Below are 17,275 nucleotides of genomic sequence, written 5' to 3'. Positions count from 1 at the left end.
ATACGAATTTTCCACTGTTGGAAGCAGTGCTGCAAGTCATAAGGTGTTATCAGATTCAGTAGTGCTGCCGTTTTCTCCTTTTCCTCATACACTGACTGAAAATGAGTGTCCTTTGGTGCAGATTTCAACTTGATTTTCCAGTATGATCCAGAAACAAAGAAACAATCAATGCACTGGAAAACTCCCACATCACCAAGAATGAAAACAGCAAGAATGAGCCAGTCAAAATTGAAGGCAATGTTGATCTTTTTTTTTTTTTAATATCAATGGCACGGTAATGTTTGAATGGATACCAGAGGGTCAGACAGTTAACTAACATTATTACCTTAAGGTTCTGGCTAAGATGAAAGAACGAGTGGGGAAGAAGAAGAGACCCAATCTGTGGAAGAACAATGCTTGGATTCTCCATCAGGACAATGCTCCAGCCCATAGTGCACTGTCTGTAAAGCAGTATCTGGCTAATAAGAAGATCCCAGTGTTGGACCATCCATCTTACTCACCAGACTTAGCTCCATGCGACTTTTACTTTTTTCCTAAGTTGAAATCCACATTGAAGGGTACCCATTTTCAGTCAGTGGATGAGATAAAGGAGAAAGTGGCAGCGCTACTGAAGCAGATAACACTGGAAGACTTGCAGCACTGCTTCCAACAATGGAAAATTTATATGGGTGTACAGATAGAGCAGGGGATTATGCTGAAAGAGATAACAATTAAGTTGAACAACTGTAATAATAAACCACATTTTTGCAACCAATCTCATTATTTAATAGCCACACCTTGTATAGATTGAATAATAATAGCCCAAGGACTGAACCCTGAGGTACACCACTGGTCACATTAAATCTGGCAGATTCACACCCACTTTTGGATATCTGTCTGTCAACCATCCCCTGATTCAAGTCAAGAGTTTATATTCCAATCCCATATTCACCTGTATATCCTGCTTTTATGCAACAACCTTTTGTATGGTATCCTATCAATGCCTTAGAAAAACCCAACATTATCATAGTGTATCCATTCCCTTTATCCAAGTCGGCCAATAACATTATTATAAAATATGAGCAAATTGCTAAAACATGACCTTCCTTTAGTAAACCCATGCTACTCCTTGCATGATATAGCTTGCTTGTCTACCCATTTCTGTAAGCAAGTTCTTACCAACTTCAGTGGTGAATCAAGACAGGGATCCCAGTCTTGATTCACCACTGAAGTTAGTAAGATTCACCACCCAATTTCCCTTTCCTGAATATCTCATGTTGCAGCACATGGTAAACATGCCAGCCAGGCAAAGGATCCTACTAATGAAGGCCTGGATAACAGGAAAGTTAAAATAGACTAAATGTAAAAGAGAAAAAGAAATGCAGGAAGAAAACATTTGCAGGAAGTCATAATGAAATGGAGGACTTCCATTACCCAGGAAGTCCTCCATCATAAACATGTTGCTGCATGGAGGATTTCCCCTACCACATCCTCTGGTAGATCAAGGTGAAAATTTCCTTGCTTCATTTTTCCAAAAAAAAAAAAAAAATCGTATTGCTAAATTTGAACACAGAATATATGAGGATCATTCACAGCATTAGAGAACAGAACAGTAACTATCTTATCCATACTCATCAAAACTCTTCTCCTACAACAGCATTTTTTTAACCACCCATGACCTCAAGAGTTATCAAAATACATATTTCATTTCTTGACCTATATCCGCTGTCCTTTCAACTTCTTTTAGTGTAAGCTCGTCAATATGTAATTTGTGCAATAATAGGTAAGGGTTTATATATGAAATGAAACAATAAAAATACTTTGCACTACTCCCCGTCCCTACTCAAGAAGCACGCACACACTGGCTGTCAGGATGAATAACAGGAATCATTCCCCCCCTCCCAGTTTTTTTTCTATAAAACGAGCCGACTACTAAATAAAGCATCTCTCTTCAGTCAAGATCTTTAATTGTCTTCAAACTACAACATACTGCTTTATATGTATACTCCATCATGAAATGCTATAGAATGCACAAACCTATTAAGGTGGAGCATTTTGTCCGATATCACTAATTCAAAAGCCTGTGGTGAAAGAAATTTGACTCAGTACATGACCTAGCATTCTAGGGTCAAGTAAATAATACTATTCATGCACACACCCACGCAAACCTACCTCGAATAGACACCGTTCACACAACTATGCTATGAAGTCCAAAGAAGCTCATCCCAACTAACCTGCTCAGGTTCTTTTCATTTGTCACTCAATGCAATGACCTTTTTCATCCAAGTAAATAGTGTTTGTATGTAAGTGAAAATATCATACCAGAGGATCTGTATTCCTGATGTCTATTCATTACCACTATCCAAATGTGATGAATTTATGTCATATATATATTTGCCAAATTTATATAAAAAAAACGAATATTTAATATAAAAAACTAAATCTTAAAAAATTTTCATAACGCAATTTAATTTTATTATTAAAAAATTAAATTAACAATATAATTTAATTTTTATTAAAATAATTACTATCTGATATTCACTTTCTCTTTTTTTTAAAAAAAAAAAGAAAGAAAGAAAGAATACGATACTTAATTATATATGGTGAATATATTTTATACCAGAATCTATTGTCGGAAATGTGATAAAATGTCTGGATGCCACACATCTCTACATGTAACACTCAGAACATTTCTGTGTGGTATGACATATCCTCAAATTATCTTGGTCAATTGTTATCAAAGATAACAATTAGTAAACTGTCATAGTTAATTCTGATAAAATATAAAAATATTTAAAGTAAGTTTTTAAGTTAGAGGGGTGCTTAAGAGTCAAAGCTGTATAACTGAGAGGAGACCTCCACATAGCCTTTAAAGGAATGCGGAGAACCGACCAGGGCTACTGAACTAATGTCCAATCCTCACCTTCTTATGGTGCACCCTGATGGGTATCTACTTGGATACTGAACGAACGAGGATGGGCTGACAATTTCGGATATAGCCGACCAAATTGTATTCTTATTGGTTAAACCAAATAAAAAATGATGGTACAACATGACAAAATTTCATGTCAGCTGGGATATCGCCGGGTTAAACAACGCCCCCATTGTTTTCGCCAGGGAACCAGGGCAAACAGCGAAAAGTCAGCTACTGGAACAAATCTGAAAAAACCCCAACTCAACATCACCAGAGTTAAAGATTGGTACTATCAATGTAAGAAGCCTGAATGGCAAAGAAATGGAGCTAGCTGAGGAATTAGATAAGTACCAGATCGGCATAATTGGGGTGACTGAAACAAAAAAGACCAAAACTGGTGAGATCTTTCTGAGCAATAAATACAAAATGTTATATTCAGGCAATGACAATCAAGAAAAAGAAGGAGTAGCCGTAGTATTCAACACAAAATACGAGGCTAATCTATTTGAATGGCAGTCAGTCTCAAGTAGAGTAATGTGGGCAAATATGAGAACGGGGAATTGGACAACGAGACTTATTTGTGCCTATGGTCCCACAGAAGGTTCTACTAAGATAGAAGTGGAGGAATTTTTTGAGGCTTTAGAAAAAGCAACTGACACAATGAAAAAGGAAAAGTTGATACTTGTTGGGGATCTAAATAGCAGAGTAGGAAATGATTGTGAGACATACAAAAATATTTTGGGAAAATTTGCAGAAAAGAGCAAAGCTAATAATAATGGCAAATATCTGTTGGATTTCTGCTCAGGACATGGACTGGTTATTACTAACACCATGTTCCAACGTAAAAATGTGCACAAATTCACATGGAGAGAAGAGGCGAGGAATAAGAAAAGTCTCATTGACTATGTTATTGTTGATAGTGATGTTTTCTCCCTGGTGCAGGACACCAGAGTGTACAGAGGATTTGAAATTGGAAGTGATCACTATTTAGTCTTGAGCAGGATAAAATTGAATTTCATATTGAAAAGAATAACATGTAAAGTTTTAAAGCAAATAAAAGTTGAGCAGCTCTAAGATGTGAATTGTAGACTAAAATACACAAAGATTATTGAAGAAAAAATGAAAGAGTTTGAGAACAGGAATTAAACCTTGGAGATTCAGTGGCAAACTCTGAAGAAAACATTGATTGATTCTACCAGAGAGGCATGTGGTGAGGTTGTCTGCAAGGATAAAAAAATCAGAACTCCCTGGTGGACACAGGAAGTTAAAGAGGCAGTGAAGGAAAAGAAGAAAGCATATCAAAAGTTCCTGTCAAATAAGTCAGCTTGTGCTCTTAGAGAATATAGAGACAAATGCAAGAATGCTAAACACTGTGTAAAACTAACTAAACAAAAGTCATGGTAGGACTTTGGCAAGAATATAGAAAATAAATATCAAGACGGTGGCAAAATATTCTGGAGGTTGTTGAAGAAGCTTAGGAATGGAGGAAAGAGTGCTGTAAAAGGAGTTAGAGATGATAAAGGTGATATGAAAACAGGAGAAAAAGATATCCTTGAAATATGGAGTAATTACTTTGAAAAACTGCTAAATGAAATGAGCAGTGATGACAGCACAGTGGTAAAAAACCCTGACCAGCCATGCAGTCAGGAATACATATCCACACTTGAAGTAGAAAAAGCCATCAAAGGCTTGAAATGCGGAAAGGCAGCAGGAGTAGATGATATTCAACCAGAAATGCTGAAGTATGGTGGTATAAGAGACTTACAGTAGCTGCACTGCATAGTTCAGAAAACATGGACAGAGGGACGAATTCCCGATGATTGGAGTAGAGCTCTCGTAGTACCCATATATAAAAAGGGAAATAAAACTGAATGTGAGAATTACAGATGTATTTCCCTACTGAGTGTTCCTGGCAAGATCTATGCAAGTATACTTGAGAAACGATTGAGATGAATTGTGGAAGAAAAGCTTGGTGAAGAACAAGCAGGATTCAGGCCAAATAGAGGCTGTCAGGATCAGATCTTCACTTTACGACAAATAGTCGAGAAAGCATGGGAATATAACAAAGATCTGTATTTAAGTTTTGTCGATTTGGAAAAGGCATATGACAAGGTGCCAAGAGAGAGAAGCTATTCAATACGCTGCAGTTATATGGTGTCAATCGGCCATTATATCAAGCAATACTTAGTCTTTATTTGAGTTGTAAGTCAGCAGTTAGAATTGAAGGAAGTACAGGAAGATGGTTAATGTTAAATCTGGTGTGAGACAAGGATGTACATTATCCCCTCTGTTATTCATTATCTATATGGATCACATTATGAAGGAATGTGGTATTAAACCTGATATCAAAATTGGAGATGTTAATGTCAGCTCTTTGCTTTATGCGGATGATGTTATACTTCTAAATAAATCCGCTACAAGTCTGCAAGGTTCTCTGACTAAATTGAATAGCTGTTGTAATAGATATGGTATGAAAGTCAGCAATAAAAAGACAAAGACAATTAAAATAGGCAGAATCATTGAAAATGTCAACTGTGTTGTGAATGGAGAACCTGTGGAACAAGTAAAACATTTCAGCTACTTAGGCACGATTTTTACTGAAGATGGTAAATTAAATATAGAAATAGTCAACAGAATCAGCAAAGCTGGTATGGTGGGAAGTCAATTGAATAAATTCATTTGGAATAAGAGAGAAATTAGTCAGAACACTAAAACAGCTGTATATACAAGACAGTGTTCAAACCAGTTAACTTATGGATCTGAGAGCTGGGTCAGAAGTAAAAGACTTGACCAAAGACTAGAGACCGCAGATATGAGAGTCCTCAGAAAGATTATGGGCGTGAACAGATGGCATCAATGGCAATATCATATTAAAAATGAGGATATTAGGAAAGAACTTGACATTGTCAGCATCCAGGAATGTGTTAGTAGAGCTAATCTCAGGTGGTATGGTCACTTAAACAGAATGGGCAAGGAAAGATTAGCAAAACAAGCATTCTCTGCTAGGTTGGCAGCAAAACGACCCAGAGGAAGACCAAGATATAGGTGGATTGATATAGTACAAAGTGCCTTAGACGATAGAAATATAAGATCTGATAATGTTGGAGTCTTGACAAGTAACAGACTGATTTGGAGGAAAATTGTAGATAGGAAGTTAGTAATGATGTAATTTTTTTCATGTAGTACTATCATATCCTGTACACCCCTTGAGGGTACAGGATATGATACCCTCAAGGGATGTACAGGACGATGATGATAATGATGATTAAGTTTTTACGGTTTCAGACCATATAAGTATGACTCATTACCCTACTTCTAAAGCTGTATAAATAAAGTGATGTCTTAACCATACAGTCAAATGGAAAAATTTATTTCCTGGACCAATAAATTTAATTTTAATTAAATGAGAATATGGATAATTGAATATGTGGTTAAATAGAAGTGTCCAAGAATTAGTTGACATATTAACCTGTCAAAAAGTATTTGCTAACTACAGTTCAAGTTGTATCAGGATAAAGCACTATATACGAGTTGTATCAAGATAAAGCACTTATATCTGATAAGTTCACAGCCTAACAATGAAAAAACAAATTTATAATTTCAAAATTATTTTTATTTTTCAACATAATCTCCCTTAAAACTAATACATTCATTCTAGTGATGCTCCAGAACCATTATCCCATCCCTGTAGTGGTTTGCAGTAAGATGCAAAATACTCCTCTACAGTTGCAATCAACTCTTGATTCGAGGAAAAAAGGTAACCAGCGAGGAAGAGTTTTAGTTTTGGGAAGAGTTAAAAGTCAGAGGGAGTCAAATCTAGGGAATGGGGTAGATGTTCCAACAATTCGTAGTGCAGATCCCTTAATTTTCCCATTGTCAAAACACTTGTGGGCAGGTGCATTGTCCTGATGAAAGATGATTTTTTTCTTCTGCAAACCGGGTCTCTTGTCTCACGAATTTTTTCGTCCAGTCTGGTTAAAAGATCGGAATAATATTCCCTGGTTATTGTTTTACCCTTTTCAAGATAATTAATAAACAAAATGCCTTTAGCATCCCAAAACACCGATGCCATGACCTTTCCTTCTGGCGGAACCGACTTTGTCTTCTTTGGCACCGAACAACCGGCTTCTGTCCACTATTTTGACTGCAGTTTGGATTCTGGTGTGTAATGGTGGATCCAAATCTCATCCATAGTAATAAATTGACTCACAAAATCAGTTTTATTCTTGTTAAAAAGCTCCAAGCACTGTTCATAGATTATCATATGAGTGCATTTTTGATCTGCTGTGAGCAAGTGCGGCACCCATCTTGGACGAAACTTTTTTTTTTCATTTACAATTCTTCATGCAAAATATATCTTACACATTCTTTTGAAATGCCTATAGTCTCATAAATAATGCCACAGTACACACACACACACACACACACACACACACAAAGAACTCATGAAAGAGGTGAAATGCTTACCAACAACCATAAAGAAACTAATATATTTGTAATCACCTAGGTATCTGTAAACAAAGAACAATAGCATGTCACTTATTGAAGAAACTGATAAGGGGGAAAAAAATTAAAATACTGTCCAAGTCTTACTGCCAATTTCAGAGGGAAATCACAGGATTAGTTTTTTTATAATAGATAGTTTAAAATTATACATTTCTTTTAGAAATTCATTATAGCAAACTCAATATGTTTATGGAACTCTGGTAGACTCACTAGTTTGTTATACTTATCGTGATTGATATAGTGAGAGCAAGCTACTTAAAAAAAAAAAAAAAAAATTTAACATATTACAATGATCCCACAATTATCTAACCTTCTAATAACTAAACCCTCAGTTAACAAATCCTTGAATGGGTTAGCATTCTATATGACTCCTGAAATAACACACTATGTAACTACAGTTTACATTCAGTTAACTATATATCCTCATTATATCAACCAGCAAGAAGTTTACCAATAGGATATCGGATAACTGAGAAGTTACTGAATTAGAATGATGTGATAACAAACAAAGCAGCACGACATGCTGCCCTTCACAACTAGAAAGCAACACATCAAGATGCCAGCTGTGGTACAGACTTGGTAGGTTTAAGTAACAAATAACAGTTCAAAAGCAAATGATTCTGATGATGATTTTAGTTCATTTAGCATCATTGTTATATACAATATATGCTCACTATAGTGAACTTATAGGGACCGAAGAAATACATCTGACTTTCACTATAGCAAACTTCCAAGGACTACAGAAATAATTTAGAGTGGATTGTCTGCTATACTCAGTTTCATTTGGCAGGCCACTATATCTATTGGGCTTCAGGTGAGATATTTTTGGGTAGTTTCTTATAATAATGTTTGCATTACTGAGAGCTGATTGTAGTTTATACTCGACAAGCACTTATATTGTTTTAATCCTTCTTTACCAAAGTATAAGAAAAGTCTGCATATGAAGTATCTTCATAACTAGTGCACCTATATACAGAGAATGTTGAGACTGTTGGTTCAATATCCTATGATGCAAAGCATAGTATGTATGTATGTATGTGTATATATATATATATATTTTTTTTTTAAAGAATTAAATGACGTAAACCGAGAGAAAATTTATTCTCTCGGTTTACGTCATTTAATTCTTTAAAAATATGTTTAACAATTGAGTAAATGAACCTCCATGCACGCGCACACACACATATATATAACGTTTATTAAGCTTTGTTGAAGACTGAAGATACCAGTTTTTTCTAGGTGTATGAAACTACTAAGTGTAAATTTCGAATTTTAACGTCGAATTAAAAAATCATATTCTTGTTTTAATATATCTAAAGTATAAGCAAACAAAGACTGCATGTGAGGTATCCTCCCAACTTGTAGATGCTGTTGACTTTATTAATTGCCTTAGTATCCTTCTTTGTACTTTATTACATTTTTCTTTAAGATAACATCAAAGTAAAAGAAGCAATGCCTTGACATTAAGAAGCATCAATTCCATCAATGATGGTGTCAGTGATAATTTCTAAATGAAATAAAATTTAAATTCTAAAGGGAAGTGTTAGTCACTAATTAAGTTCCAAATCTGAGTGTTAATTTGGTCCTCATATTTTTATACTTTTTTTCCTACTGTTTTTGATTACCTAAAAGCATTCACTATTTTAATTCTTGTTTAACTCAAGCATCATAGATTCTTAGGCCATTAACAGTGATATACACACCTTTCATCACTGTCTAATGCATGCACTTCATTGCAGGTGAATATGACTGAATATGACTCCTGAAATAACACACTATGTAATACGCTCAGTATTACATGATCCCATTAACAATAAATAACATAATAATAAAATAAATAACGCATAAATTTAAATAAATATTTCTATAACTTTGCCCTGAATGTATTAGCAACAATAGCTTGTCACAACTAAGTTTAATGGACTAGCTGCCCAAGTGTACAGTCTTTCTGCCTATCCAACCAACAGGCTATGAGTCTGAATTCCACTATGGATGGGCACTGATGTTTGTGAATGCTTTCATATAGTAAATTCTTTCATTCAGTGAACATAAATGGCAAACAGCACTTATTGTATGATTATAGACTGAATTACCATTTAAGATTAAAAAAAAAACAACTAATAACATCAAAATTATGTTTTGACCTTAAAGTCATCTTCAGGAATATATACATCTGCATACACACTACATTAAAGCAACTAGCAGTACAACATTGTTAACTATATAATGTCTGAAACTAATTAATCCCCTTACCCTGACTATACATGGTAAAAAAGGACAAAATATAAATAGAATAAAGTAATAATCAAACTACAATTTATAAATAAAGGTCAAAATGTAGAATTTTAATATTATTAAAGAGTTTTATCTCAAACAGTACTTGAGTCCAGCAATCTAGTATAATAATTCAGGTGTAAATGAATTGCATAGCTCAGTATGAGACACCATTTTGCTTACTGCAAGCTTGAAGTGGCTTCAAAAAGTTCCATGTTTGGTTTGTAAAGAAAAATAATCAGACTATCCAACCTCTGCCCACCCATGATACTAACATATGATAGGTTTCAACTTCTGGAACTTTTTTTTAACTCCATAATACAAAAAAAAAAAAAAAAAGGCAAAAAAAGTAACTTTGGCTCAGTAGAAACAATGTAATTAATGGCATGACAGGGTAGCAGTCAAGCTATATGCATGGTCACCAATATCTCTCATGTGCATATTCTCTTCATTCTGTCATGCAGAATGAAGTTTCTGGGATGGAAACCCTGCCACATTCATGTGATACCAGCCATTCATTTAAAAAAATATTCAGAAAAGTACTTAATGTTATAGAAAAAAAAGGCATTGCTATCATGCTATCAATGAGTAATCTATGGAGACAATTCTCTATAGACATTGGAATGGTGAACTTATCATCATGCATCATCATCAAGGATTTAGACCTAGCATGGCCTGTTCCAACCTTAGAAGTCATTGTTGAATCGTTTAAGAGGATGTCCTGGTTTTCTTTATCCTAATGGCTTGTACTTTAAGGCTTGTTTTGGTAATCTTTCTGTTTTCATTCTTTGAACGTGTTCCATCCATCTATGTTTATATTTTTTAATTTTTTCTATTACTGGTTCTTGGTTTAATTCTTTCATAATTTCTTCATTTCTTTTGTGATCAAATAGGGTATACTTTGCAGCTTTTCTCAAACTTCATTTCTGCTGTTGTTAATCTTTGTTTGTCTTTTTGTTTTTTTGTCCAGATTTCGCTTCCATACATTAAGACTGGTAGGGCTAATGTATTGTATACTTTTAGTCTGGTTTGTTTTTGAATTAGGTTTGGTTTAAATATAGAGTTAATTACATATGTTATTTTTAAATATTTTACAATTTATATCTTTTTCATTTTCATGTGTGATCATACATCCTAGGTAGTTAAATGAACTCACCTGTTCTAAGATCTTGTTATCTATTACTATTTTTGTTCTTGCTGGATCTTGTCCTTTAAAGGCCATAGTTTTCGATCTTTCTGTTGATATTATCATATCATAATCTTTGGATATCTCATTTAGATCTAACAGAATTTGTAATTATTATTTGGTCGTCAGCAAAGAGGAGAGTATTTAAGTTTACTATAGGAAAAAGTTAATTCCTTGATGAAAAATTTTATTCCATTTAAGTAGATATTAAAAAGAGTTGCTGAGAGGGGACACCCCTGTCGGACCCCTTGGTTTATCTCTCTCGTATATGATAGCTCATGATTTGATCTTATTTGTATTGATTATTTTCATATATACAGGGTGTTCGGGATAAATTTGACAGTTTCGTAAGGAAAAAGAAAATCTTCTTTGTATCTATTAAATTTAATGAATTGACAAAAAAACATTACAGGCAGAGTTAATTACAATACTATCAACAAGATTTACTCAAAATAACCACCATTAGCATCGATCACAGCTTCAATTCTGCTTCGGAACCTCGAACAAGCTGATGCTACAGTCTCCCTGGGAAGGGCTGCAAAAACTGTTTTGATTTTATCCATTAACTGGGCTTTTGTATTACTGGAAGTGCGATTGGTGTCTTTTTCAACTGCGCCCCATACAAAATAATCCATGGGGTTAAGGTCTGGGGAGTTTGGAGGCCAAACATTTGGACTGGTGAAGTCGTAGAAATTTTCAGACAACCATTTTTGACTTTTCCCAGAGGTGTGGCAAGGGGCCGAATCCTGCTGCCATACATACGGCCTACCATTGGCTACCCTTGTTATCCAGGGCTTGACTACAGTTAGCAACTCCACGAACAAAGCCCGAATTCCAATGCCAGGGTTCTTCAACACCTGTTCCTGCAGATTTGCGAGGAATTCTGCTGTACGAACGCAATCAGATCGTCTGCTAGGGATCTTTCTTCTTGCTACATCCTCGTAGTCACCATTGCAAGTCTCTAGTTCATGCCTGATTGTTTTTACTGTATTCAGGGAGCATTGGGCAGCAGTCGTAATATCCTTATTTTGATGGCAGGCACGAATCATCATGATACAAGTTATTCTCTTCCATGATTCAGGTGGGTTCCAGCTATCCATCCTTTCTGACATCTTGTATATGAATGAAGAAGGGTCCAAACTTTTAAATGAAGAGAAGTGTGTGTTAATACATGTAACTTACGGAAAAATATAATTAATTATAAATATGTCAAATTTATCCCGAACACCCTGTACTTGTGATAGCTTTTAGGATATTATTTGGTATTTGTCTTTCTTTTAATATGTTAAATAATATCTTTCTTTTAACTTTGTCAAATGCTTTTTCAAAGTCAATAAATGCAATATATGTTTCTAAATTGTACTTCTTTTCTCTATTATTAATTTTAGGCAAAAGGCCGGGTCTATACATGATCGTCCTTTTCTAAATCCATTCTGTACTTCTAAAATAAAGTTTTCAGAATATTTCATTAGTTTGCTACTTAAGATTCTGCTATATATTTTGTAACAGGAATTTAGTATACCGATACCTCTATAGCTTTTAGGGTCATCTCTATTACCTTTTTTAAAGATAGGACTCACAATTGCTTTTTTCCCATTCTACTGGGGGCATATCAGTTGAGTAAATTTTATTTAAAAATAATAAGTCTTTCTTTGAGTATTGTTCCTGCATATTTATATTGTTCTGAATCTAGTTTATCTTCTCCAGGTGATTTTCTGTTTCTTGTTTCTTTCTAGCTGATTTCTAATTCTTCTTCAGTTATTTCCTTTTCATTTTCGTTAATTGTTCGCCAGTTGTTTTTTTTTAAATATTTGTCTGTCCACAGTTCTGTGTGGTAATTTAGAAATTCTTCTAATTTCAATTCAGTGTTTAATTTTATGTTTTCTTTGGTATCTGCATTTAGGTGTTTCAAAATCTTATATATATATTGGGCCTTATTTTATATAAATCATGTTCTAAATTAGAAACAAATTTATTCCATGATTCTCTGTCTTTTTCTGACTTCTCTTTTAGCTATGGCTCTTATTCTTTTATATTCTATTTCATCTTCTAATCTTTTACTGCTTAACCATTTGTGATAGGCTTCTTTTTTCTTTTTGATTATTTCTTTGATTGTATCATCCCAGATCTACAGTTTTTTCCTTTTATTGAATTTTTTGGCCTTTCCTAAGCTTTCATTTGCTGCTGCTGCATTTTTATATTAAGCCATTCTATTTCTTCATTTAGTTTTATTTTATCTAAATATTGGTTAATTCTTTGTTCATATTAAGCGAACTTATTAAGATGTCAAGTTTGTGAAGCATTTTGACAGCTTTAGTTGATTTTGATGCAAAGTTCAAATAAGGATGAATATCGAGTTAGTATTCAAATGTACTTTGCTGGTTATGAATGTTAGAAGGCAGTGAAATATAGTTAGCACTTTTTCAGAACATTCTGGACTTGCACCTTACAGAATATCTGAGTACTTTTATGTGATATATCTATCAAACTTATATGAAAAAGTGTTCTTGATTTTGACCACTCATTCTAAGAAGATGCAAAAGAAATATGCTTTTATATGCATTAAAATATGAGTCATATTTTCCTCACAGGAACATACATTTTATAAAGTTTAATTTCTTATAAGAAAAGATAGTATTGTTTATTATAACACACTAAAAAAAAAATATGTAATCACAAAGCAAAATTCAGAAACTTCTGCTTCACTCTTGCAATAAATTTCTTTAACAAAATTATGAAAGAAACACAACCGAGGAATAATTTCCAATGGGGGGGGGGGGGGGGGGGGGGGAACAACACTACAGATGAATGACAAGCTGGTAAGCTTCATATGCTGATAATGTATATCATTAATACAATAACAAATAATTTATTTGTGTGGATAAATTAAAGTTAAGTTTGAGGCAACTGGTATGACTTGGTTTGGATGTGCATGCAAACCTAAGTTTGGTTAAGAATGATTCTTCTGAACTAACTGATCACAGACTACAAATCTACTGTAAATCTCCACCCCAATTTCTGCTACCTAACACTCTCATACATTCAGACTGTCCACATACATAAAAAAAACATGGATGTCAAAATCACTTGTACCTAAATAATCTGTAAAGATCTCCATATGCAATAATCAATACATACATTTTTTGGATCTCTTTCAATTTCATGACTTCTCACCCCCTCTTGTGGTTTAGTTACTTTCTTTGTCTTGTCAATAAAAGTAGGTGTCACATTCATTACAACCTCTGAAAGAGAGAGAGAGAAAGTAACAGCAAGTAAATTAAATATATTTTTTTCATGTTCACTCTATGAAAACTCAAAAGTTTTCCTTACAACTTACATGAAATAAAATTACTCTAAATAGCCCTCTAAAATATTAAATAATCTATTATAAAACAAATACGGTCATCCCTCGACTTACGTCCGTTCGAGTTAGTCCTTTCAAAGATACGTCCGTGATCGCATAAGGGAATAAATAACATTTTCAGCTATACTTTCGAACAAGAAGCAAGCGAGAGTAAAGTAAAGCATGCACAGTGGCAACCTTCCTCGGCAGTCGGCATGTTTCTTCAACAGTTCCTCTGTTGATTTTGTGTATTTATCGCTAAATATTTTGCAATGTTTTGTGCAACATGGCCCCTACACACAATCAAAAAACCTAGGGAAGAATCACTATGTTTTTTGATTGTGAAATTTAATCACAGAAAAAGAGGCAAGCAATTGGGCCTTAAAACAAAGTTGCAAGTTATAGAGCAACATGAAGCTGGTAAGCCCGTCAATGTGATCGTACATGACTTCAGATGGTCTCATTATACAGTGACGCCCATTTTGAAAAATAAGCATAAAATCGTAGAGGCTGTGAAAAGATCTGCTTCCATTAAATCGGCAATAGTGGCGAAGCAACGACAAGGTCCTATCGGTGATATGGAAAAGCTACTTGCATCATGGATAAAGGACCTGAACCAAAAGCACATACCCCTTAGCACTGTGACCATAACCGCTAAGGGACTAAATCTCTTCAATATGTTGAAGAAGAAAGCAGGATCCGATTACGACTACAAACTCAAGGATTCTTCCGGTTGGTTCATAAGATCCAAGCAGCGTTTTGCACTGCATAAAGTGAAAATGCACGATAAATCTGCAAGTTCCAATAGAAGGCTAAGGAGTTTGCGGAAAAATTGAATAAAATTATTACAGAAGAAAATTATTTGCCACAGCAAATATTTAATATGGATAAGACTTCCTTCTTTCAGAAAAAAATGCCAGGACGGACATTCATCCACAAAATCTAAAATCTATACCTGGTTTCAAAGCTCTTAATGCCTGTATTACGATTCTGTTAAGGGTAATGTGGCTGGATATAAACTGAAACACTAGTGATATAGCACAGTGAGAATCCACGAATCCTCAAAACATTAGGAAGCATACACTCCCAGTTCATTATCGGAGCAATAAGAAGTCGTGGATGACTCAAAAATTATTTCAGGATGCTTTAATCAATAACTGTTGATTACAAGTGAAATAAAAAGCTATTGTGTGAAAGAAAACGTAGAATTTAAAATTTTATTAATTTTAGATAATGCTCCAGGTCATCTGACTTATACTTCTTATAGAGGTGATAAGTCAAGGTTATGTTTCTCCCTCCAAACACTACTTCAGTGATCCAACCGATGGATCAGGGAGTTCTTGCAGTGTTTAAGGCTCATTCTCTATGGAGAGCTTTTTCACAAGCCATTTCTGCTACTGAAGGAAATGACTCTCATGCAATTCTGGAAAACTTCCAATATTTATCATGCTATTAAAAATATTGCTGTGGCTTGGGACGAAATGACCTCTCAATGTATGAGTGGCATATGGAAAAATACATTAAAAAGGTTTGTGCATGATTTTGGAAGTTTGTAACAGTGGGCTTAACAAATAATCTGAAACTCGAAGTGAATGATGAACATAATTCAACTCATAGAAAGTGCCCCTGAAGAGTTGACCAATGAAGAATTAGTCAAATTGGAAGAACAACTGTTGCACAAGAGGAAAAACGAGAAAAGGTAGAGGGAAAAGAGAAACAAGAACAGGTAGTTAAACAGTTTACAGCTAGCGATTCTCTCAAAATGGCTGAAGACATCGATCCCAATATTGAACGGTACTTAATAATAGAAATGAAAGTACATTACGCATTCGCTTGCTATGAACAAATTTATGATGAAAAGAAGAAGAGTAATAAGCGAAGCCCATTGGACATTTCATGAAAAAAAAAAGTTACACCAGAAGAGCCACAGCCTGATCGTTCACACAGGTGTGAAGATGTGATTGTGGAGAAAGATTTGGGTGATTATTCTCCTGTTTTATAGTTGCAGTCACACACAGTATAGTTTTATAATAAGGTTTAAAAATTAAAATGACAGTATGATTGTCACAGTTAAGTCCCTAACCCTATAATTATGTTGATTTAATGTATCAACTTATGTCCTGCTGGATGGAATGGAACCCGGACGTAAGTCAAAGGATGACTGTAGTTCAAATGAAGCTTATTTGGAGCTGTGTTTGTTATGCATATTACCCAGACAGTTTACTACCTTATCATAATAATTTTTTAAAAAAGCAGCATTTTTTTATCCAAGTTTAGTGCCATATAATCATATAACCCATTTACTGTGATTACATAATACATGTCATTCAAATGCATAGCTAGTTTTAAAAAACATTTATATATAAGGACAGCTTAATTATATTTAACACAGCAGAAACAAAAACATGTATTACAATCAAACAAACAATTATACCAGCAAGAACATCAGCTGGCTAAGAGAGGGTTATATTTTTTGAGGAATTGAATGAGTGACTAAGAGAACCACAATGTCAAAAAAACATCAACAGAAAAGAAATGGACCCAGAAAAATACCTCCCAAGGACACTGTAACACATGATACCCCATAAATCATAAATATGTGATTTATTTAATCACTCATTATTGAATGACCAATGAAATTCCTTTCAGAGTGAAATACATATGTCTAGTGAAAAACTAGATCTAATGCTATGATTTACCAAGAGTGTTTAAACATGTGCATAAATAAACTAAACAACGTTATCATTTGAACATTTTCCTAGTAAATAAATATCAATTTAATAATTTAATTGAATAAATATCAATATTTATACTTCATTCTGGTAAGTTTCAAGACAAAATGTAATTTTTAGGGAACTCTGTTATAATTCAGCCATTGTATGTGTAAACTTACACACATTACATATCGGAGTTCATATTTACTCGGTAAATAATGTTATGAATATTAATTTAAATGACTATAACACCAAGAATAAAAAAGAATAAGGTTTAATGATGAGACTACTAGTTTGGTTGAAAAAATCAACTTCTTCAGGTGTCAAATACAAAGAATTATATAAAAAATAACAGAAAA

At 34.1% G+C, this 17,275-nt stretch overlaps 1 protein-coding gene across 7 annotated transcripts in view; it reads right to left on the bottom strand.

Annotated features, from left to right (window-relative positions):
* The window catches only part of LOC150104513 (RNA-binding protein 25-like), a 496,362-nt gene that overhangs the window by 263,556 nt on the left and 215,531 nt on the right, over window positions 1-17,275 (bottom strand). For all 7 annotated transcript variants that reach the window (XM_090395192.1, XM_090395194.1, XM_090395191.1 and 4 more), the window contains one exon: window positions 13,998-14,101. In XM_090395192.1, coding sequence (XP_090251318.1) covers window positions 13,998-14,101 — 104 coding nt within the window. The remainder of the gene's footprint in view (window positions 1-13,997; window positions 14,102-17,275) is intronic.

Source organism: Typopeltis vanoorti, chromosome 7, assembly GCF_054136105.1.
Source record: "Typopeltis vanoorti isolate ZY-2024b chromosome 7, IOZ_Tvanoo_1.0, whole genome shotgun sequence".
In the NCBI taxonomy this organism is placed as follows: domain Eukaryota; kingdom Metazoa; phylum Arthropoda; class Arachnida; order Uropygi; family Thelyphonidae; genus Typopeltis; species Typopeltis vanoorti.
The sequence above is the reverse complement of the archived record's forward strand: the minus strand, read 5'-3'. Positions and strand labels throughout refer to the sequence as shown.